Here is a 23774-nt window from a genome sequence, read left to right as displayed (position 1 = left end):
TCATTCACCAAAGCTTTTAAGGATTGCAAAACAGAATCTTTGCTGAAGATCGCTTGCCTTTCTGTAATTAAGAAAATGCTACTTCCAGTAAGTTCTCTTCTTGTTTCATTCCTTAGCTTCCTAAGTGGAAAATGCACTGGCCTTCCCTACCTTAAATCTTTTGGGCGGCAATGTTTGGTTTAAGCATGCCAATGATGAAGCTTTCTGACATTATATCTGTTCCCCTCTCCTCTCCCCCCCCCCCCCCCCCCCAAAAAAAAAGTCAAGGCAAGGTACACTGCTCTTAGATGTAAGTGCAACTGACAGTGAGATATTGGAGCATCAGATTACTTGGATACGTGAGCTTCCATCATTGCTTCTTCAGTTTGGTGACAAGCACCTTTCGTCTTCTAAGGTATGCGGTTATGTTGTGTCATCAAATGATATTGACAGTTGGTACCCTCATTTTCCTGGATGCACTTTATTACAATATTATTTGGCAATAATATTTGCAGTGCATTACTCTATTACATCTATGATTTAGTAAAACATATTAAGTGAATTAAATTGCTGTTTTGTCAAAGGTCGTTGTCTTTAAACAGATGCAAACTGGTTCTTGCAGGCTGTTTTGCATCTTCTTCTTCGCCTGGCTCAATATGCTCCCATGAACCCTTCTGTTGCTTGGGAATATGACAATATGCAATGTCTGTTGCAAGAGTTCTACTGTATGTGTCAGGACAAAGGTAAGGGTTGGAGTTCCAAAGTATGATCAATCATGTAGGCTTTACCAAAAAAAAAAAGATCAATCATGTAGGGATTTTCTTTGCTGTAATTTAATTTGGTTTTCCACCTTTATCTTTTCAGGAAGTATATGCAGTGGTCCTTTCATAAGGCTCCCCAGAGAATGCCAGGAACTTTCTATCTGTTGCCTGTATTACTTCTCCTGTTTGGATTCATCAATGCTCAGAGCATTATCCTGTTGTTGCCTTAGTGAGTATTGTGTGTTGGCTGATCCTGCCTACTTCCATGCCTATAGATAAATAATAACACTGTGACAACTTTAATTTCTTTAATTTCATTTGGGAAATATTCCGTAGTCAAATTTATTATCCGTACCGACACCTAAAATACAATATTTTGGGACTTCCTTTGTTTCTTGCATTACATGTATTGTTTTGTTTCTGTAGAAGCCTCAAGTCTGACCTGAGAAATATGTAATAGATGGATAAATTCAAGGAAAAGAACCTTGCTGATTCCTAACTTCTTGGAATCCATTTTGAAATGCAAATGTGATTAAATTTACAATCCCTGTCTATATAATGAACACTCATTTTCAAATTATGAAAGGTATCTAATCATTTGCAACCCTAGTTGTACAGTTGTACAGTTGTACTTGGGTACCTGCAGTTCTCCTTGCTTGGTGAAAAAACATAACCCGCCAAGCTTAGGGGAGTTGTGGATATATGTTTGTCTTGTAAATCTGGGAGGTTTATACCCTAGACTTGGGTTAATAAGCATTACTGTTCTAGGAAATACTAAAGAATTACTCCTTGACAAACTACCAGTCACGTAGTACAAATTCAAAGCATCAATTTAAGTAGCTATTTTTGTAACATGGTCATTTAGATGTGTATATAACCTAAAATAGGGTTTCTATGAAGTTTCAAGCTTTATTTTGGCCTAAAACCCACCGAAATGGCTCACCAAATCTTGCTGTGAAAATACCACATTCTGGCAAAATTTTGGTATTTTGGTCTGACAGGCCACTGATTTCACAAGAGTTTAAAAGACATTGAATCAATGAGATTTTAAACCTTGATTCTAAGTTGGAGAAGTGGAGATTGACTTTGGAAACAAGATGCCTTAAGATTAGTAGATCAAAGACAAGTTATATAATGTGTGTTAGAATTAGCCATAACTCGGCAAAAAGGGGAGTGAAAGAATTGACTGGTGTTGAAGGCTCTCGAATGTCTTTTTTGGAATTTGTTTTCTTTCCTTGTTGAATTGCAACTCTTATTGTTGTGATCAACGTTCGAAATTTTGGTTTCAAGGCCGGTTTCAACCCACGTCAAAACCTAGTTGGGGTTGATGTTTCAACCAACTAGGTAGAAACCTGGAAATTTTCCTAGGACATCTTTATGGGTGGTTCCAGCCCTATCTTGATGGGTTTTTTACTTGGGTTGTGTGTCCATTTCGGCAAATACAAAGAGTTGTAAATTGTAACAAAAGTACTTTAATTGAAAAACGTAAACATCATCATCATAAACCACACCAAGAAAATCCATATTTGTACTAATATTCCACTACTTTTAAGTATAAAACAGAAAATAATTGGTATTTTTAATCTACTTCTAAATAATTACAGAATATTTTCAACTAATTTAAATCATTAGTCAACTACGGAAAAATAAATTTGACACCATCACAATGTAGATCAAGTGATGGTATCTCCACACAAAAGGGGAAAAAAAAAAAAAAAAGATTTAACAACATAAATTCATAGATCATGCTCCAATTTTGGATGCATCAACTGTTAAGAAATAAAAATTTTGGGATGAATACACATGTATCCCCAACAATCCAACAAATTGGATGTTTCTTGACAAAGGGCTGAAGCAGTGTAGGAATTTGAGGGAGAAATAGGGATTTGAAGCTAAAAAGTTGGATCTTAGGACGGAATTTGCAAAACTGCAGGGGTGGCACCAAGACGAGATCTACGAAATATGCTGATCTCTTTCAAAACTAGGTAATTTAAAGAAAGAAGATGGACTGAAATGGTTGAAATTTCGACCGAAATGGGTCGAAACCTTGGGAAGAATATTTTGCCCCAGCTTTCATTTCGGTTGGCAAAGAAAAATCTGAAATTCCAGTCGAACTTTCAGTGGTCTGAAATTTGGACTATGGTTGTGATGCAGGACCAGCAGCACTAAAGCACATTTTCGGCCCCAGGGTATTCTAGTTTTTTTTTTTTTAAGGTAGTCCTGATCAAGTCTGTTGGGTTATTAAATATAGAATTTCATTAGGAGTCAAGTTCTACTTTTATTTTGTCGTATGAGTCAGCCCACGAGAAGTTATGGAGTCCTATTTTAAGTGGAAGTTCTATTTGAAATAGAAGTCCCTTTTGTTTTGGTTTCAAAGTTTGAGTGCTATTAGGATGTCTAATAAAGGCTATAAATACATAGCTTTTGCTTGTAACCAAATCAATTTTGATGAATAAGATTATTGAGTTGTAATAAAGAGTGAGGTTCGATTGAGGCTACCAGGATTTCTGGCGTAGGAAGGGCCTGTGTTAGCTTGTTTGATCAGATTTCCCCCCTCTTTGCTTCATCCACAGCCTCCTAAGATTGTAAGAATTCATCCCTGACCTTCCCGCATCTCCTACCATTGCATCCCTCCAATTCTTCCCTCTCTTGCAGCATCCTTTTCTTATTCCCTAAAACCTAGAATATCCCTTTCTCCTAATTCCCTTCACCAAGTCCCCTTCCCTTCTAGGATCACGACCCTCAAACCCCATTTAATACTCGAACCCAACCCTTGCCCTGATTGCTCTCTAAAAACCATAAAATCTGAAACCCATCTGATTCCCCGAAAAGCCCAGTTTCTTTTACTCCCAATCCCCACCTTAGAAATGCCTTCCTTTTTAGGGTTGTCATCCCTTCACCTCCTTAGCACTTGACCCCAAGTAGCAGCCCTATTCATTCCCCATAAACTCTAAAAATTGAAACCAGATTAAGTTCAACCACCCTATAGCCTTTTGGCGGAACCCTACATGTTTACTCTAACCCAGGAAACCCCAACTGCAGAGTTTAGAAACACTAAATTTTCTGCTGGTTCCTTACTAGATCTTGGATATTGGACCTCATTCTTTTGGGGTCTGCATCAAGTGGTGTCAAAACGATGGGTGAATCAGCAGGAGGCAGGAGCTAGGGCTTTAGAGAACGCACAAAAAACCTAGCAGATGTTCTAGCCCAAGTACAATGTCTGGCAACTAGGATGGCTCAACTAACAGCCACTCAGAGAAGAAGAATTGCCTTCTCCACCCCCAAGGATAAATTCCCAAATAGTCACTCCCCCTTACGGAGAAGCTAGTGAAAACCACAAGTACATGGAAGATGCTCCTATAGGTGATTATAGAGAAGACCATGGTTTTCAAAGTGTCCGCCTAGGCAATAAGGCGGTTTTTCAACCGGCTTATTTGCCACTGCTTTGTTGATATGCAGTTTTTCAGGTTTTTTTGCGTAATCGCTACCTCTTTGTTGCCTTGTGCACCTTATTGCCACCCAGACGCCAAAGTGGTCGCTTTTTTGACATTTTGTACATAATAATATTTCTTTCTTGATTTTTTTTTCAATCAAATTTTACTCTACAAAGCCATATATGAATTTAATAGTTAGTCATTTTAGAATTGGGAATCAATGAATCATTAGATGGACAAGGCACTTATGTGCATCACATTATAATAGAGGTAAGTAAAAATGTAAAATTTACTACTTTCATTTTTGTACTTATAATTTGATACAGTTCATAGTCATATGTTATGATGCTTGATGAGATGAACTTATGTTTGTGTTATTCTTTGGATAATTTTTCATAATTATGATTCTTGAATGCTTTTTATTTTTATTTTATTTTTTATATGATTCTTGAATATTTGTTTATCTTATAATAGAAATTTATTAGTTTAAAAGTAGTTGTATTGAAAAACTTTGACCCAATTGCTTTGTCGCCTTATTGCCACCTGGACGCCACTTTGTCGCCTAATCGAGCCACAACTGCTTTGGTCGCCTTGCCGCCTCGACAACCATGGAGAAGAACAGAGAGAGGAACGGTCACACCCAGGATTCCAGATATTACAATCCTTTCTACGACAAGTATGAAAGTGAAGGAAGGCCACATAGGGAAAGACCCCATCATCGTACTCCACCCACATTAGAAGAGCACATCAGGTCTTTCGTCTTTGGAGGATATGTCTAGAGGAGATAGGAAGAATACTAGAGGAGAGAGGAAGAAAACAAGGTGGATGATAGCATAAGAAACCTTGATAACCAGGTAAAATAAACTTGTGCTATCATCGAAAGACTAGAGGAGTAGATAGCTAGAGGGATCAAGGTAAATTGCAATAAGGAAAAAGAGGTAGCAATCAAACTTCAATACAACCTGAAGTCAAGCCCACACAACCCATGGAAGAGATGCTGCCCATATCTGCCAAAGTAATGTCAGGAGAGAGTGCTAAAGACAACAAGGCTAAGACAGCGGAAGACCAAGAGATGACTCAAGCCCTTGATGAAAGGGTTGCCAAAGCTGACAAAAGCTTGCAAAAAGCATGTTTGAAGCAATAGCATCAGTTGGAGATGTGATTAAAGAAGACCCCAAGAGCATGGCTGCTGATTTTGAACATGGGCACATCGACTTTGTCCTGGAACCACGTTTTTTCGAAGAGAAAGCTCCCATAATTGAAGCCTTCATTCCTAGTGGTCCTACATTTCTTGAGTTTTGCTTAACAAGCTGCTATACACATGTAACCCCCCCCCCTCCCATGTCACTTTTCCAAGATGGGGAGTATTGATGCAGTACCAGCAGCAGCAGCCCACAGCACTGCCCAGCAGCTAAAGCACATTATCAGAACTAGGAGTATTCTAGTAATTTTAGGACAGTCCTAATAGAGTCCTGTTGGGTCTAGTTAAATATAGAATTTTGTTAGGAGTCTATTTCTATTTTTATTTTGTCATTTGAGTCAACCTAGCAGAAGTTATGAAGAAGTCCTATTTTAAATAGTAAGTCCCTTTTTATTTTGCTTTCAAAGTTGAGTGCTGTTAGGAGTTGCTTAATATAGGCTATAATTACATAGCTTATGCTTGTAACCAAATGAATTTTGATGAATAAAATTATTGAGGAGTTACAGCAGAGGGTGAAGTTCAATTGAGGTTACTAGGGTTTCCAGCCTCCTAAAATTGGTAATCATTCATCCTTGACCTTCACCGGTTCACCCACATTGCAGCTCTCCTATTCTTCCCTCTTTCTCTCTCTTGCAGGATTCCTTTCTTCTTCCCCAAAACCCTAAAAATCCATATCTTCCAATTCCTCCAGTAAAATCCCTCCCTTCCAGCATCACAATCCCACTCCCACCTAACACTTGACCCCAACCCTACCCCTAATTGCCCTCTAAAAACCCTAAAATTTGAAAACCCTGCTTCCCCAAAACCCTGATTCCTACAACTCCCAATCCCCACCTAAGAAATCCCTTCCTTTTAAGGATCTCATCCCCTCACCTCACCTAGCACTTGACCCAAGTAGCAGCCCTAGTCGTTACCCCAGAAACCCTACTTCTCCCCAAACCTTAATCCTAAGAATTTTCTAATCTGATACTGAAACAGAAACAATCAGGATCAGATTTAAGTTCAAACACCCTAACCCTGTAGCTTTTTGGCAAACGGAAACATCTTTTCCTCGTCCTTCTATCTCTCCAGCAGTGGTCGTGGGTCACTTGAAAAGTCAACGGAAAATTGGCAAATTTCGCTGGTTTGCCTGGTTTCTCTAGGGTGTGAACCAGCGAAATTTGCCGAAATGTCGCACCCTGCATCAAATATAACTCTTCGCAATGGTCTTATTTGTTGAACTCTTCCAATTTAAGAAACTAACCAGAAGGTGCATCCACATTTGCTCGCTTCATTTTATGGCTTTTACGTTGGCAAGCTAGTTAAGTAGTAAGACACTGTTTACAAATGCCATTGTTTGACCTCCCTTATCATGTAATATCTGTATTTTTTTTGTTATTGGATTTTTGTGTCTCATCCCATCTTACAATGGATGCAGGTGATAATTTGGAGCCATCTGTATTATTCAGAATAATAGAGGTTCTGCACTCGGCGTATAAAGCTGGACATGTCCAGATTGCAGACTATATCAGTTTCTTTGTCACCTTGCTTGCCTGTTTTAGAGTTCCTCCTGGTAATTGTTCTTGTGATAATAGGTATACATGCGGTGATTTAAATTCCAGAGTTTAATCATTTTCTGGCAACTTAAGGGCCAAGGCTGGTTGTTTTAAAGGTCCAGATGACAGAATTTGGCGAGGTTCATGAGGTCTATAGTGCATGTTGGTAGCTAGGTTTCTCTACTGGTAAGCTTGGCTCCTTGGAGAGGAGACAGGATGGTTGCAGTTTATAGGTTCAGATCTTGGATTTGATACTTTCTTTTTGGTGTGTGACCTGGGAAGCTTGTGAACACTTTTAGTATGTCTTAGAAATTAGTGCATACTTTCCGTGGATGACATGACGATAAAGAGAATCGATTCACTGCCCAAGGAATTTCTGGGGCTTTCCTTGTTCAGTCATAATTTTTTGAGTGGTTTTATTCCCTTGTGTAAGCTGTCTTATGAGTACTTGATGATTAAGCAAAGTCGGTGAATTATCATGGTGGCAGAGAAATTAATCTACCTAAAAATCATAGGATATTTTTAGTCTGACACATCATTAACAGTTATATGTTCTTTATAAACATTTTTATTTATCCTATATATATATATATATGGGTAATTTTCATCTGGACCCCTTGAGGTTTGGTCCAGGTCACTTTTAGTCCGAAAAAAAATTCTCTTTGCATATGGCTCCCCTGAGGTTTCTAAAAATGACTATTTAAGGACAAATCATAATTTGATGACCAAAATACCCTTATGGTGCAATGGTCAAGATTGTACCATTTATGTCATTTCGATTTAACGGTTTATATTAAAAAGACAAATTATAATTGTAATTTTAACCTTTTTATTTTATATTGAAGGGTCTTAAGAATTCAAATTTACAAACTTATACCCTTTGATTAATGGCTTCTTTTTATTTTGTAATGGGAATGGGATTGCATTGAGTTTTAATCAAAGGGTATATAAGTTTGTAAATTTGAATTCTTAAGACCCTTCAATATAAAATAAAAATATTAAAATTACAATTATAATTTTTCTTTTTAATATAAACCGTTAGATCGAAATGACATAAATGGTACAATCTTGACCATTGCACCATAAGGGTATTTTGGTCATCAAATTATGATTTGTCCTTAAATAGTCATCCTTAGAAACCTCAGGGGGGCCATATGCAAAGAGAATTTTTTTTCGGACTAAAAGTGACCTGGACCAAACCTCAGGGGGTCCAGATGAAAATTACCCATATATATATATTTAAATGTGACTGGCTGAGAGATTTGGGTAGCTATTGGTTTGACAATGACAACAGATTGGAAAGTTTTGACCATGATCTAATGGTGGCTATTGTGTATGCAGAAAACTACTATCCTTCATCAGAGAATGATGAGAAGATCCGAAGTCTTGGTACTTTTAAAGCCATTACAAGAATGATCAGCTCTTGCCTCTCCCGGATGGGTGATGATAATCTAGTTCTTCAGATTCTAGAAAAAACTATTGTTGATGAGATGGTGAGTTACCTCAGCTATTGCTGTCTGCTTCACAGTTCTACAAGTTCTACCAAATGCTTTGGTGTGTATTTAGATATCTAGGGTTTGTTTCTCCTGTAAAACTAAAGACCTTATATTTTGAGATGTCAGAGCCTGAAGCTGCCATTACACAATAAGAGTGCACTGCTAAGAATTCTTGTCACGCTGGACTCTAAACCGACGAGGCTTTCAGACCAAAGTATAATCAAGCTAAGCAAGCCACTGTTGGAATACATGATTGATGCTGCACCTGTAAGTACTTGTCACATTTAACGTTTGCAGCTGTATTTAGCTGTATTTCCACAAAAGGAATTAACTGCCCCATTGTATTATTTACTCCTTAAGACCTTAAGAGTAGTAATATTTTTTCTTTTCTTTTCTTTTATTGATTAAAAACTTCCTTTCTTCTATAAATGTGAAAAGATATCATCAGAGAAGAAGCATGCGAAACCAGTTGATCAAACTTGGTCGCGTAATGCCAGAAGTCAAAGAGTAGAACATGGAAATGCCTTTTAAGTTTTAAGATACACTCACTGCATTCTTTGTGATAGAATGTCCCTTGCTGCTTCAAGTTGGATCAAATGTTTTCCAGTGAATTTTTTCACTTCACTTGCATTGTGCCTCCTATTACTGAAAAAAAAATCTTTGTAAAAAGGAATTTCTAGATTGAACCATAGTTGTCAGGGGCCTCGGGGCGACACCAACAGGGTGTGTAGGTGCCACCTTGACTATGCTGTGGAATGAACTCTCTATCCCCAATCCTTCCAACAGGGAAAAAAAAGCTGTTCTCCTTTTTATTTTATTTATTCTTTTTTTTTTTTTTTGGGGGGGGGGGGGGGGGGACTTTGCTATGAAGTATTTCACAAGAGGAAAAAGGGGTAATAGGGAAGAAAATTTAATGACATTTAGTTTGTTAACTCTGGAATTTGAGGTGTACATTTGTCTATGCATCTGAATTTTGTTTGGACTGATGCTTCTTGAAAAATTATCTTCTTTCCCTTTTCAAACTTTTTTTTTTTTTTTTTTTTTTTTGGCATAGAAGACTTACTCTTTGGTTCTCAATTTTAATGCAGAGCATTCCAGAGAATGGCAATGGATCTGGAGATTCTGTTCAGTTATGCAATTGCCAATACCATTTTGTCCCATGTTTTTTCCTGTTTGATAGAAGTGATAAGTTTTTAAATCTTGTCCTGGATTTGATGGGATCATCAGTCAGTGAAAATAATGCCACAGTTGAATATGCATTTGACCTGTCACATAAGATTTGTGCAATTGCTTCCATCCTCCTATTTATGTTTAAGGATCTGAAGCTCCAGAGAAGACTTCTTTCATGTCAGACAGAAGTTAACCAAATTTTGCAGAATATACTATCCCAGGTATACTCTTTGATTCAAACCTGAACTTAACTAGTGTTGCTTTCTGTGGTTTAGCTGATTCATAAATTTAGTAGAGCCAACTTCATGATACGGTTGTGTTATACTTAAAGACACTGATGATCATTTATTTTGTTTTCCTTAGATTATCGATACCAATGCTCGAGGTTTATTTTTATATACAGGGTGTTAATTTGCTACCCTCTATGCTTCTATAAGTTAATATATAAATGTTATTGCAGTGGATCTTTCAATTAGTGTGTTTGGTGCTGCCGTTGTTTTATGATTTGATTCATGGTTAACGTCATGTATCTTATTGCTGACTTCTTTGAAATGTTAGAATCCAATTACAATAGCTGTGCAACTAAAGCCCTTCATGTATGATCCAGAACCCAAAAATATTACTTACCTTTTCCCTCTATAAATTTGGTATTTAGCATGAGTCTGAAAAACAGAAGATACTGTATTTTGATATAGTGTGCAATTCATTTCGTTACCCTATGAATTTCATATCCTGCTTGTAATTCAGTAACATATTATTTATGCGTCTCTTCTGTATGGTTGCAGTCTTCAACTAAAACCAACTTCTCTCTTGAACAAAGACAAAGAATTCAATCTGCCTTTGATCAACTACAATCTGCGACTAATAAACTAAAACAGTGACGCACTCGAGAACTTGTGGCGGGTAACTTGCACGTGTAAGTCTTTAGTCAGTCACTTCCTCGAGTCCTTTTACTTTGTCACTTTCTTGTATTAAAGCCTGTAATCATGGATGCATGTTTTCTCAAATTAATTCTTCTTATGAGCTGGCCTCCGGGATTCACCACCAATTTACTATTATTGTGTCATGTATGAAAAATATAGTTTTGTAAGAGGCAGGCCCTGGCACAATGGTCCAGGCACAATGGTCGGTGGATCATAGTTGTAGCCTGAGGTCAAGGTATCAAAACAGCCTTCTAGCAAAAGTTGTTGGGAGAAGGCTGTATAGGAAAAATGCCTCAATTTACTCTACTTGTGTGGAAGCCTTCGCCACCGGGTTCACTTTTTATATTTTTTGAAGTTTTTCAATTGATAAGTTTAATCCCAGAAAGATACAATTATGGAAATTGCATAATAATCAATAAATGAGATCATTCACAGGTGGTTCTTCTGTTATTCTGCCTCCTGGCAGATCTTGCTTAGAGGTTCAGATGTTACTCTCCACCTTATTAAAGGTCATTGTGGAAGTCTGATGGAAACTAAGATAGCATCGGTCCAGGAAAACTTATTAGAGCACATCATCTAATGCGGACCTGAGAAGGTTCTGCTATGGTGGGCCTCTGAAGAAATAGAAGAACAGGAAGAAAAGGGGACAGAAAATTGCATGAGAGAAGGCTTTTTTTCCTTCTCACGGGGGCGGGGGAAAGGGATGATAAGACTGCACACTCAGCTACACAGGCTTTCAAATTCATAAACTCAATTTATATCTTTCTCCTGTCCAACAATGGGGGACTAAAGTCATAAATATATAGAAAATTAACTCTTAAATTAAGAGAAAACTCCCTAATTAGGACTGTAATTCAAATAAGGAAAGGTGACAGAATAAGAAACCAAATATCCTACAATTCCAACTTCTAAAGTAAGCAGAATATGATTATCAAAGACATTATTTCCCCAAATAGTATATAACTGAAAATTCTACTAAGCTCATGACTTAGAATTGGACCTGGTTCATCTTGGTCTAGATACCCAGTTGGGTTTTGGTCAGGCAGCATATCTGCATCATCATATGTTAGTCGAGAAAAAACTTTACAGTCTGTATGTACAATATTATGTTTGCATACTAACATACTGGCAGATATACAGAAGTTCCCCCTCACCAGTCAATTTCTTATTCTTGTATGGCAGGAAAGCAAGCAAACACCAAAAGGAACGGCAGATAAAAGAGAAAACATTGTATTCCAAGGTCCGGAGCAGTCTAAAAGACGAAATGCGCCATTGCTATGATACTTATTTAATGTGACTCCAGTTTCCAAAGGTGTCTCCACATTTTCTAGTGTGGACACTGGACTATAGGGACTGATGTCGTGATGCTAAGTGTTAACTGATATTTTTTCACATAATCTGAAAGGGGTGGGTTTGGTACACCACTGGCTGTCTGGAGCTAGCAGCTGTACTGTTGAAGAAGGTGAGAAGGGGAGCTCAGCTCCCCAGGAGTGCCAAGAAGACACCCTATGGCTGATCTGTGACTCAGACATCTTGATATCTGCCCAGTCAACCATTGGGGTGTGTGTGGCACAACCCAGGCATCAGATGTATTCCCTGGAGGTTTGGCTTCCTGGAGACAAGTCTACTTTAGAGGGTAATGGAGTCGATACCACAAGGGTTGGAGAGAGACTCAGTCTGGCACAGTGCCTCAGCCTTATCCATTTTGGAATTTTAACAGCATGTTTGTTTTCTTCTGGGGATATGCTGAGTTCCACATTAGAAATTGTATATAGTCGTGGAAATTTTTGTTATTTGTGGAATCACATGGAAAGGAACAATATAAAAATAGTTCTTTCAGTGAAAATGTGGGAAGAGAGTGTAACGTTTCTAAATGAGATAAAGAGAGTGCCCCATTTCTCAAATATCTTATTTCTTCGGGGATAAACTCCACACTAAAAAGAAATTGACATTCGATCACACTTGCTCATGCTTCGCGGTATAAGATTAATCACTCTGCGAAGAGGGAAGAAAAAAATTGTTATTTCATATTCATACACTATCAAGTAATGCAGGGATACAGGATACCAATCACTACTTGAAGGTGACCTTCGTCCCTTCCTAGTACAACTCTGTTTATACATATCTCTACACTGTACAACCCAAAACAAAAACGATCGCTTCAAATTGGTTCTCTAAGATTCAGGAACCACCATAGTCTGAATCACTGGAAGAAGAACTTGTGGGACTTGACTTGCCTGACAGAAAATGTGCCGGCAAATTTGGAAATCTCACAGGAACCCTTTTCTCTGACGCCTTTGGTGAAGATGATCCTGCATTTGCTTCCTTCTTCTGCTGATTCCTAGCGATGTCAATGCACGCCTGGTCCACCATATCCAAGAAATCTTTAACTATTTCAAATAGTTGAAGTGGGGGAGCACCTTCAGCCTTTGAAGCTCCAGATTGGTAATACTCTGTTGTCTTCTTTACAAGGTCCATGACCCTTGTTTGCTCTTCTTCCACTACCTTGAGCTCTTCTTCTGCACCCTCTAAGAATTCTTTCATTGTTCTCACAAACCCTCCTCCCTCACGCATGCTGAAGCTTCCCAAGAACCGCCGAATCTCACTCACTCTAGCTTTAAGACCTGGGCACAACTTAGTGAAAGCATCATGATCAATTTTAGCTGCTTTCTTGACATTTGAGAACTCCACACTCAACCCTCCAACCACTGGTAAACCCAGTCGTATGTATTCTTTTTCTCTTTCTTCATTCACTGTTCCACTCTGAGAACTCACACTACTACCAACACTACTGTCAGTGTTACAGATATTGCTTCGACCCAGGGTGTAATTGAGGTTGATCATGCATCGTTTACCTTCGGATCGAACTACCTCTGCCACCACAAAATGAAGAAGGGTAGTTGTTCCATCGGTACTCTTAACATCGGAGAGTTTAAGTAATGCAGTGAGGCTGAATGCTTGTGCATTTCCTCTGGCAGTTCCTGCATTCATGCGATTTCCTGCCTTCAGAATCGCTTCCAAGAGTTTCACGAAGAGCCCACGATTTCTAAGCTCTTTGCAAGCTAATTCAAGGATTTGTATAGACTCTTTGGCTTGCAGGATTTCGTGGTCGTAGTTTGATCTGAAGAGGAGGGAATCTAAACGGGCAAAAGCAGAGGAAACAGATTTAAGGATGTGAAAGAGGAAAGATTCAGCGTCTGCAAGTTTTGTTGGGTCACCATCAAATTGAACTATCAGGGTTTCTTCTTCTTGGGTCGGAGCGATTCTGTTAAGTTTTTCAACGGCATCAACATGAAGGCCACGGCCTTCAAGGAGCGTATCAAGGATTTCTTGCCGAGATATGGCTAGAGATCTCAACACTATTGCTGTATTTTGGGATTTTCGGGGATCTAAGATGAAGATCTGAGAAGAATCGGTTTTGGGCATGATAGATGAATTCTTGTCTCTTCCAGGGGATTGCTTGCTGGAGGCAACACAACCAAACAAATGTTCCATGAGATCGCCATCGAACCTATCAAAGAGAGATGAAATTAGTGAATTTGGAAGAAAAGAACTCAACAAATACAACACTGCTACAGATGAAACTAAAAGTCTTACCTGAATGAACCATTGTTTATCTGGTGCCACACCATGGAATGATCCAAATTCGTAGTCACCTTGTCCCAGTGTAAAGGCTTCAGTTTGGTCTGACCGCTTCCATCCTCTGCTCCCTTCCTGCTATTCTTAGGATTAGGCGCAGAAGGTGGTTTTGACGGAGAAGAACGTGGTGGAGGTGGTGCTGGAGGTCCTTTTTTAGCCGGAATCGGCGGTGGAGGAGGTGCTTGATTTTTCTTCTCCGTAATTGGAGGTGGGGGTGGTGGCAGACTTTTCTTTCCTGGAGGTGGAGGTGGCGGTGCGGCCAATGAAGGCGGTGATGGTTTCTCTGCTTTCGGTATAGACTCCAAAGCAAACCCATTTGATATACGAGGAGCTGCTACATTTACATTAATTGGATCTTCTTGGGGGAAAATCTGGGTTGAAGAATCGAAAGATCTTCCGCCAAGCAGAGGGAGTTCTTGAATTGGACCAGATTTCCTGCTTCGATCTCCCTGAAAATTCTTCTCGTCTTCGTCTTCTTCTTCCTTTTCCTCTTCCCTATCTCCTTTATTCGAGTATTCTCTCCCAATCTTCCTCAAATACAGAACATCCAATCCATTGTCATCAACAATGAAACCCTTGACATTTTCTTCAAAAACCTTGAATTCTTTGCAAGAAACTGCACCTTGTTCTTGATGGGTAATACTTCTGATACTCTTCTTACGAACAGTGGGTCGATTACATACACCTGTATGTTTTTGGAGAAAAAAGAAAAAAATGCCTGCGAGAAACAGGGTGGTGGCAGCAGTAATTCCGACGGCCTTTGCAATGGTATGATCGGATTTGGAAGAACTCGCAAACGATCTCTGCGAGTTTGGGAGTAACCCAGATGGATTTTCTACAGGTGACGGCTCAAGTGGAAAGAAAGTCTCGATGTTTTGAGGGGAATTCAACTGAGAATAAGAAATGGAGGGAAGAAGGAAGAGACAGAAGAAAAAGAGTAAAGGAAGAAGAAGAAGCAGTGTTTGCTCCTTCATAGCCATTGGAGCAAGAAACACGAGAAGGAGAGAAAACAACAGAGTTGCAGAAGTGAAGGTAGCCGTTGAAAATTTTCAATTAACTATGAGAAAACGGAAATTTGTTAATCAGTCATCGTGCGTGCAATCACGCGCGCGCGGAAACTTTCAAACTCAAAAGCGGAGTGGTTGTTGGTAGCTCGTCGTTAATTAGGTTTTCCTTTCTTCCTAATCCTTTGTTTAATCAAGGATAACGATTAAAATAATGTAATCCTTCCCGCCCTTTTTGGCGGTTACTGCAATGACCAGAATATCCTCATGAGGGTGCTATAGGTGGAAGGGTAATTTGGGAAATTCAATGGTGAGCGTTGAAATTCGAAATTGCTGACACGACGGAGACGTGAGGTTCGGGTCGGGTTGGTGGTGATTTGTGATAGAGGTGGTTTAGTTAAGTTGGCATAACGCTGTAAGTGAAGTCAACGGCGTTGAACGGTTGAAACATGTGTGGAGTTAATAATAATATTGTTTCAATATTTTCTTTGAAATGAGGAATGTTAGTTTATCTAAACCTGTTTCTGGCTTTTGGTTGTTGATCCGTTTCTTTTGGTTACCAAACGCAACATTGAGAGATGGAGTTTATTTGGTAGAATTCAAGAATCAATCCTTTTAGGAGAAAAGTCAACTTCTTTTAAACTATGTTTCGATATAACTGTCTATACACGAAAATAGACCTCGTTAGGCAGATAACACTCTCACACTTATTGTATTTCATTCAAGGAAGGAAATATCGTCGAAATTCGGTAATTATTTTGTCGAATTTCAGTGATTTCACCCCTGGTGAACTGAAACCAGGGAGCGAAATGATATCTCGCCTGTTTATCGCCGAACTGACAATTTCTAGGGCTATTTTTGGCGATAATACCACCGTTGCAACACCATCGTCCATGGGCTTCGGAGGAGCAAACTTCGTCGTTGATACTCTGTCTTCGGAAGAGCAAACTTGACTTTGCAGAGTTTCAGGCAAAGATGGAGGAGGAAGATGAATACTAAATGCATTTGAACCATACACGTGGTTCATGTAAGACCATAAAATTAAAAAAAAAATCAAAAAAAAAAAATAAAAAAAACAAAAACAATAAGAAAGATTATAGGTATACTGTATACATCTCTTACATGACTTAAGACATGACTTGACTCATTTACTGTTAGGTATTAGTTTTTTATTTTTTTAAACTTGACAGTGGACGCGTTTTGCAATTATTATATATTTATATTATATATTATTTTAAACTTTATATTTTCGATTTTGCAATTGACAGTGAGATTTCGCTAGTTCACCTGGTAGTGAACCGGCAATCTTGCCCTAGATTTCATTCCTTGATTTCATTCACCTTTCAACCTTGACCTGACTTTTATTGTAGTGTCAGTGCTGGTGGTGCCGTCATCAGAGACACTGCAGGACCTGGTGGTTAGATTGCCCAGAGGTTTCCATCGTGTAGGTGCTTCCCTCTAAGGTGGAACACCCCTACCGATACATTTATACATCCTACAGCTTCTCACTGCTACTACAGGAATCACTTTTGCTTTCTTTTCCTCTGACTACTAAGATGTTCCAATTCGCTAGTTTGTCTCTTGCTTGCCCATAGATTCGAAAATCTCCGCATGTATGCTTATTTTCAACTCTTCAAAGCATTTAGTCGCTTACACCACCATTCTCATCCTTTTCATCTACACCAACAATATGTTGCTACAACAAACACAAATTTTCAGAAGAAAACCCTAAAATTTTTACAAGTAAATTTGGTTCCTTGAAAACCTCCTCATCAAAGTTGCTTGATCCTTGTATTTTTTTTAGGGCCTGTTTGGTTACACGAGTCTAGAAATTTCAAATTTCTAGAGATATCAAATCTATGAAGTCATAATTCATAAAATTAACTGTTTGGTTAACCCAAATCTATGAATTCATCCTGAAAAACTATTTGTTCGACGTGATTTTTGTGAATGCGCAAATGTTTAGAGCATTCATAGTAAGGGATTCCCCCCATACCCATAAATCCACAGATTCACGTTTTTAGTGTAAAAAAATGAATCTCTAAATTTTATTAATCCAGGAATTTTCCCAACTAAACAGTATATATCTTGCATTCATGAATCCAGAGATTTCAGATTCATGTAACCAAACAGGCCCTTAAGTAAAAAATAAATAAATTAATAAAAGATCCAGCTCTGCTCCCCTAAAGTAAAATGGTAGCGTAGAGCTGGGCCTGGGAAAGATTTTTGAAAACCTAAGCCATCAGCCCAACCCAAGCCCCTTGTCAGAATTCCTGACTTAAAAGGCTAGAAAAGCCCAACCCATGCCCACCCTTATTTGGGCCTAAAAAAACCAAGCAGGCCTCTAAAGCCCGACAAGAACCACCCATATAGAATAAAAATCCATAATTGCATTAGCAGCCCAGCCCCATCTAAGGATCCTATTATAGCCCACTAGTAGAGGCCTTTAATAAAATCCTAACCCAGATGATTGAAAGATTTTCAAGCTCGATTTTATTAATGCGCAGCACCTACAAAAAACAATCGATATCAAGATCTCGACCCAGATTTCGATCTCCACCGTCCATATCTCAAAAGTGTGAAATACATTTTTTTGTGGAAGGTTGGGATCGAAATCTCAAATTAATTACACAGCACCCAAGCAATTTCTAAAATTTTAAATACCACCCCCTATAAGGGAAAACTATATCAATGACACCACCCATTGTTAAGAAATATCAGTTAAGTGATGATGTGATTTAGTTAAACTTTTCAAACACACAAAAATACGGACCTTGCTTCAATCTTATGCATTTAACACATTATACCGTCAAGCGAAACACTTCGATCCATCAGATAGAAATTTCGGTGGAGATTTCGGCTTACGGATCTGACGGACCGAAATCTCACTTGACCATCATACGCATTTTATGCGCATGACTGAAGCAATTTCACAAAAATACACATTTGAACCGGAAAAAACACAAAACCCTCGACTCATTTTCGGCTTTCTCTACTAACCACTTATTTTCGGCTTCCTCTACTAACACAAAACCCTCGACTCTGGACGAAAATAATTGGGGGTTTGACTAACAAATTAGGTAGTCGAGGGGGTGACATTAATTTTAAGGAATAACTGAGGTGGCAAAATTTCCCAAGATGATTTGGTTTTCTATTGTTAAATAAAAATACTAACTACCCATAGGCCTTTAAGAAAATAGATTAGATATGTCAAATTGCCACATGTTAAATTTGGTGAGGCCCTTGGCTTAACCGAGTCCGAATCAGCGACCCGTACAGGGAGCACAAAGTGCTCCCCCCACGCTTCCTGACCACACACATCAGTGGGGCCCACGGTGAAAAACACTTTTTAGAAAAAATTTAAAAAAAAAATTTTTACCAGTGGGACCCACTGATGTTTGTGGTCAGGAAGCCATGGGGGAGCACTCTGTGCTCCTCCGACGGGGAGAAGATCCGGATTCGGCTTAGCCTACCCTATTCCCTCCCCACCCTAGTTGTGGATTATAATAAGAAATCAATCTTCTCTTTGAGATTTCTAATGGTTTGGTTCAACTTGAACTCTTCTCAACTATTCAACTCACAAGAATAAAATCTCCCCCCATCTCCCCACCCCACCTTAAAAAAAGGAAATTTCAAAACAGAACAGAAGAATAAAATCAAATCATGATGATGATGGGACTTGGGAGGGGACCATTCCCAAGATACAACATACAAGGCAGGGTTCTTAGAACACAGACTGGAAGAACAATATTTTTGGTCCCAGAACACAGATTTGCTTCATTGAGCTCCTTTCTTGGTTTTCCAAATATTTCAATGCTACACGTGTATCTCTCCTAAATGGAAAGATTACTTCTTCTTTTTTTTTGCTTTTTCATATCTCTTAAAATATTTCTGAAAATCAACCTTCATTCTTATTTTAAAAATATTTTTGAAAATAATACAACAGCATGCATTTACAGTATATCTATTGTAGCAGACTCTCGAGCTTCGAAAGTATTGTCGTTTGCATACACAATTTAACGGTCTATCTTCTTTCTTTGGCTACAGAATATGCTCTTGTGCCTTGAATTTTTGCATTATTTCGTTTAATATAATTTTATTTTATAAAAAATAAATAAATAAACTATATATATAATTATCAAATAAAACATAGTATATATCTATTTAATTTATATATTAATTAGGCTTGCGTACTAGAATAGTTTTTCAGCGAATCATTTTCTCCAGAATCTTGTAATAAATAATAAATAAAGGGGAAAAAAATGAGGACTTTGGTTTCTCAAACATAATAGGTCGAATCAAGCTAAACTAGATTGAGAAACTAATGTTTTCTAAATCTTATTCATGTTTCAACCATTTCTTTCCTTTTTATGATTGTAAGTTTGTTCGAACATAATTGACTTTCTATATAATAAACTTATATCAAAATAATTCGTACTTGCTTCAATAAGTTTTGTTTTCCTTAATGATTCAATTTACTCAAACATAATTGACTTTTTATATAATAAGTTTGGACAAAAGCTTTGACCCTTGATTAAATATGATAATATATATATTTATTTTTATAGACAATGAATTTATTCAGGAGTTGAACTCGAAGAAGGTTGATTACACAAGAGTTATGTATACTTGAATGGAGATATTGAGAGGTTTTTTCTTTGAAAATCCTGTTAAAAACTAATAATAAATAGCAACCCTAGACATATCACATATCTCAACCAATTTTTTAAAAGAGATGTAGAAGTCAATTAGAATCAAAACCAAATCTCAACTCAATATAATTATCTTTTAAAAAAAAATAAGTGTGCCAATACATAAGGTTACCACCGATTGCAAGATCTATGGATGATCATAATATATGACCCAAAATTTTGTATATATAGCTCAACCATTTTTAATGGTTTAGGTTCTTTGAACCTAATTGGGTTTTTGTATTTAGTTCTAGGTGAAAAATTGACCAGTAGATAAACATGATAATATATACAATAACAATTTGGATGTTTGATTGGATTTATGTGCCAAAATGGCATCATGGTCATGTTTTCTCTCAATTCAAGACCAACAACTTGGGATTCTTGGATGATTTTCAAGAGATTTTTGAGTTCTAAGAAATAAAATTAGATGAATTTCAACCAAATTAGTTCAAATTTAGTTGAGAAACTTGTATATGTATTCAAAATGTAAGGCCAATAACCAGGTGATGCAAGACATCCCTTCGTACGTCTAATGTTTACCTGAAACCCTCTTTAGTTTCGTGTAACAGGAGATTAAGAAGAGAATCTTTCTTCGTCTGTAATTTTCTGCGTATCTTTTCCATGATTTTATAATATAGTGTATACGTCATCTTGTTTTTGCACACAAAAAAAAAAATGCAATATTATAAATTCATTAGAGATTTAGGACAATTTAAGAATTATGAAATTATTTAATCATGATTTACTGGAATTTACGAATGCAAGGTACTATCGTACAAAATTTCCTTAAATTTTTAGGAGATTATTGTCAAATTTTTAAGAGATGTTTTAGGAGATTATTGCCAAATTTGATATGGTTTTGGGTGACTATGGATTTTTTTTATTTTCGAAATTTTCAATCTCACTCGTTATCAATCAGACAACCGGCCGGTAGGGGTGTAAGCAAATCAGATAGTGACAATACCATGTCGGCATTCTATTATATTTAGGCGGATTAGGATAATATTATATCAATTTTTTAACGGATTCATTTGAATTCGGATAGTAATATTTTGTATAAATTATTCTAAATGAGTATGAATACATATTAAATACAAGTTTTTAACTACGTGTTCACATCTTTACCATTTTTGTAGTGAAGGTTAGTCTTAAAATCAATTGATTTTCTTGCACTTTTTTACTATTAATTTCTCTTTCTACTTATTTTAATAGAAAATCTTGAAAAATATTTGCATATATTAAGTTAAAAACTTATAAAAATAAAAAATAAAAACAAACCCAGCAAAGTAACTTAATTGGATAATTTAATTGGTCGAAAATTGATATTACCATATATGAGTATTATTGGTAATTAAATAGATTCAAATACCCTTTTTTTTTTTTTGGTGAAGAATAGATTCAAATACCCCTAAACCAATACCAATGAAGATTTAGAAGCAGAATTCGATTATCTATTTACAACCCTACCTACTGGTAGGAAAACAAAGTTAAATGTTGATTCAAGAAAATTAAACTTTTTTAAAAAACACAAGAATAACCTTTGAATAGATCGACTCATCTTTTCATCTTCCTTTACGACATACAACTTCTTCATCTCCCTATTGTGAATCCTCAAAAAGTTTGGGATACATGATTCATGTGCATGAAGTGACATTAATATTAAAGAATAATTTAAGAAACGGAACTGAAAATTTTCTTCCTTCTGTTTCTCTCTATTGGAATTTGTCCAACCTAGCTTATGCGCGCCTCGACTTATCCTCCAGTGAATGACTTCATATATAATTTTTTTTAAACAAGTTGGGATATATGTATGTGTATATATATACATAAGAAAGAATAGTTACGCACGAAACGTCGACGTTTCGCTTTTTCACATACATAGCGATAGAAGTGGCACAAGTAAAGACAAAGGATCACGATAAAAACACATCTAAAAATGGAGCCAATGATGCCAAAGATCTAAACAACCCCTTTGCTTTGTTCATAATTTTTTTTTTCTTTAATGGGTGAGATCTGATTTGTATATATATGAATTTAAAAGCAGAAAAGCTTTGGTCATGGTTACAGAGTTTATTTATGGTGGGTCCCAATCCACTGGACACGATGCATCTGGTCATTTATGATAGCCGCCCAAAATCCATACAAGGATTCGGTGATGGAAGACCTCACATTTTTTACAATTTGAAAAAATTTTTAAATCCAGTTTTTCCAACCTTCCCAGTTTATGACTCACGTTAGATTCCATTTCCAGCCAGTGTTCTATATAATTCAGAAGCAAAAACGAATAATTGCTCCTTCAAGGCTTCAACCAACAAGAAGTAGTAGATGCATTTACATTACAGGTTAATTAAATAATTACAACCCCCATCACAACTGTTTGTTCTGATCTGCTGTTGTTGTTGTTGTTCAATGTGATCAATCAATCAAAACTCACCCAACCTTCAACCTCTCACAGCCCAGCTCAGCCTGTATCTTCTTCGTGAAGCTATGAATTTGCAGTGGAAGCCATGTGTAACCAGTATAAATTATCGTGTGATGTACACCAAGGAATTAAAAGTCTAATCCACATAAAGAAAAAAAGAGAACAAAATTCTTCTCCAAGGAACCAAAAAATTTGGTAAAATCATGACAAAGTCGCCACCGGAACAGAATCATGATTCTTCAGAATCGCTGTTAGTTTTAAGTCGTCTTAAAGGAGATTCCGGCGAAGACGGTAACTGTGCTGATGACGTCGACATAAACGACGACGATGATGATGAAGGAGAAGATGATAATGATGATAGATCTGTGGTTGTAGCATCTTCCAATTTTCTCTTGTTACTCTGTTGGATCCATCTCGAGTCCGCTTCAGCTTCGCCTCCATTTCCACTAATTTTCGTTAGATAATTTTTCAATCGTTTTACATCTGAGAGCTTAACAGGTTTTACAATAAATTCCTCTGCTCCTTCCTCCAAACATCTATCAATTCGAGGCAAGACGTTTTCCGACGACATAATCACCACTGGAATCTCTCTGAAAGTCGAAGATTCCTGCTTGACAAACATGAAAATGAAATCAGAAACGAAACATTTCTTGATTGAAAGAGAGTCTCCAGAGGAAAAAGAAAAAGAAATCAAACCTTGATTTTCTTCAGCAACTCATATCCGTTCATTCCAGGCATACAATAATCCGTTATAATCATATTAACCTTCAATCCCTAAAAAAACCAGAACAAGCCACCAAAAACGTAAGAAAATCTGCAAATTTAAACAGTATAAGATAACTAGCTCATCACTATGTTCAGTTCAGGTTTTCTTACATTAAATCCCTCGGAGCTCTTGTCCCCATCCAATCCAAGATATTGAAGAGCTCTGGTTCCACTATCAACAGCCGTCACTGAAGAAATTCCACCACATTTGTTCAGAGAACAATAAACGAAGAAAACAAAATAGAAAAGAATAATGAGAAGTTATAGAAGTGGTAATCTACCTTTACAAGAAGAGATCTTAAGTAATCGCTCGATAACTTTCCGATCGACGAGACTATCGTCAACGGCAAGGACATGTAGTTCTTGAGAATCAGGTGACGCTGAATCGAAGAACTCCTTCATCTCCGGTACAGAAACCTGTGGAAAAACATCGCTAGTCGCCATTGCAAACAAAAATCCTTGCTTAGACACAACCGAGTGACCTAATTTCTCGAATGATCTTCGTTTTTTTCCCTTTTCGCGAGTGGAAGAAGCAGAGGAAGAACAGAGGAGACAGAGAGAGTAAAGAAAAGACAAGGACGAAGGTAGCTCTTCTCCTTGGGCTTCTTTTTATATAATGTGATGTGTGTCTCGCGTTGTCTCTCTCTTTCTCTCTGTCCCTCTCTGAGAAATCGGAAAATCTATTTTTTTAAAGCAAACGAGATTCTGAAATCCGCTTTCATGCGATCTGCAAATCCACCCATCTCTCTCT

General features: G+C 37.4%; 3 protein-coding genes across 3 annotated transcripts in view; 1 reads left to right on the top strand and 2 right to left on the bottom strand.

Moving 5' to 3' along the window:
- Positions 1 to 12405, top strand: part of LOC149006890 (uncharacterized) — a 51224-nt gene extending 38819 nt beyond the window's left edge. Inside the window, exons 11-20 of the mRNA XM_089165817.1 lie at positions 1 to 87; positions 263 to 394; positions 602 to 722; positions 844 to 969; positions 6793 to 6927; positions 8252 to 8403; positions 8533 to 8673; positions 9495 to 9797; positions 10362 to 10492; positions 11682 to 12405. Coding sequence (XP_089021943.1) covers positions 1 to 87; positions 263 to 394; positions 602 to 722; positions 844 to 969; positions 6793 to 6927; positions 8252 to 8403; positions 8533 to 8673; positions 9495 to 9797; positions 10362 to 10457 — 1293 coding nt within the window. The 3' untranslated portion in view covers positions 10458 to 10492; positions 11682 to 12405. The remainder of the gene's footprint in view (positions 88 to 262; positions 395 to 601; positions 723 to 843; positions 970 to 6792; positions 6928 to 8251; positions 8404 to 8532; positions 8674 to 9494; positions 9798 to 10361; positions 10493 to 11681) is intronic.
- A 224-nt stretch (positions 12406 to 12629) lies between these two features.
- LOC149006889 (formin-like protein 4) lies at positions 12630 to 15220 on the bottom strand. The gene is made up of 2 exons (XM_089165818.1): positions 14097 to 15220; positions 12630 to 14010 (listed from the first exon to the last, which is right to left on the bottom strand). Exons 1-2 carry the CDS (start codon positions 15116 to 15118, stop codon positions 12681 to 12683), a joined length of 2352 nt encoding a protein of 783 aa, XP_089021944.1. The 5' UTR covers positions 15119 to 15220; the 3' UTR covers positions 12630 to 12680.
- A 6363-nt stretch (positions 15221 to 21583) lies between these two features.
- Positions 21584 to 23774, bottom strand: LOC149006888 (two-component response regulator ARR5-like). The gene is made up of 4 exons (XM_089165435.1): positions 23305 to 23774; positions 23135 to 23211; positions 22955 to 23032; positions 21584 to 22865 (listed from the first exon to the last, which is right to left on the bottom strand). The coding sequence occupies exons 1-4, from the start codon at positions 23465 to 23467 to the stop codon at positions 22488 to 22490; spliced, it is 696 nt and encodes a 231-aa protein (XP_089021561.1). The 5' UTR covers positions 23468 to 23774; the 3' UTR covers positions 21584 to 22487.

Source organism: Hakea prostrata, chromosome 8, assembly GCF_041222555.1.
Source record: "Hakea prostrata isolate BN-2017 chromosome 8, UWA_Hpros_2, whole genome shotgun sequence".
NCBI lineage: Eukaryota > Viridiplantae > Streptophyta > Magnoliopsida > Proteales > Proteaceae > Hakea > Hakea prostrata.
This window is presented reverse-complemented; position numbering and strand designations above follow the sequence as displayed.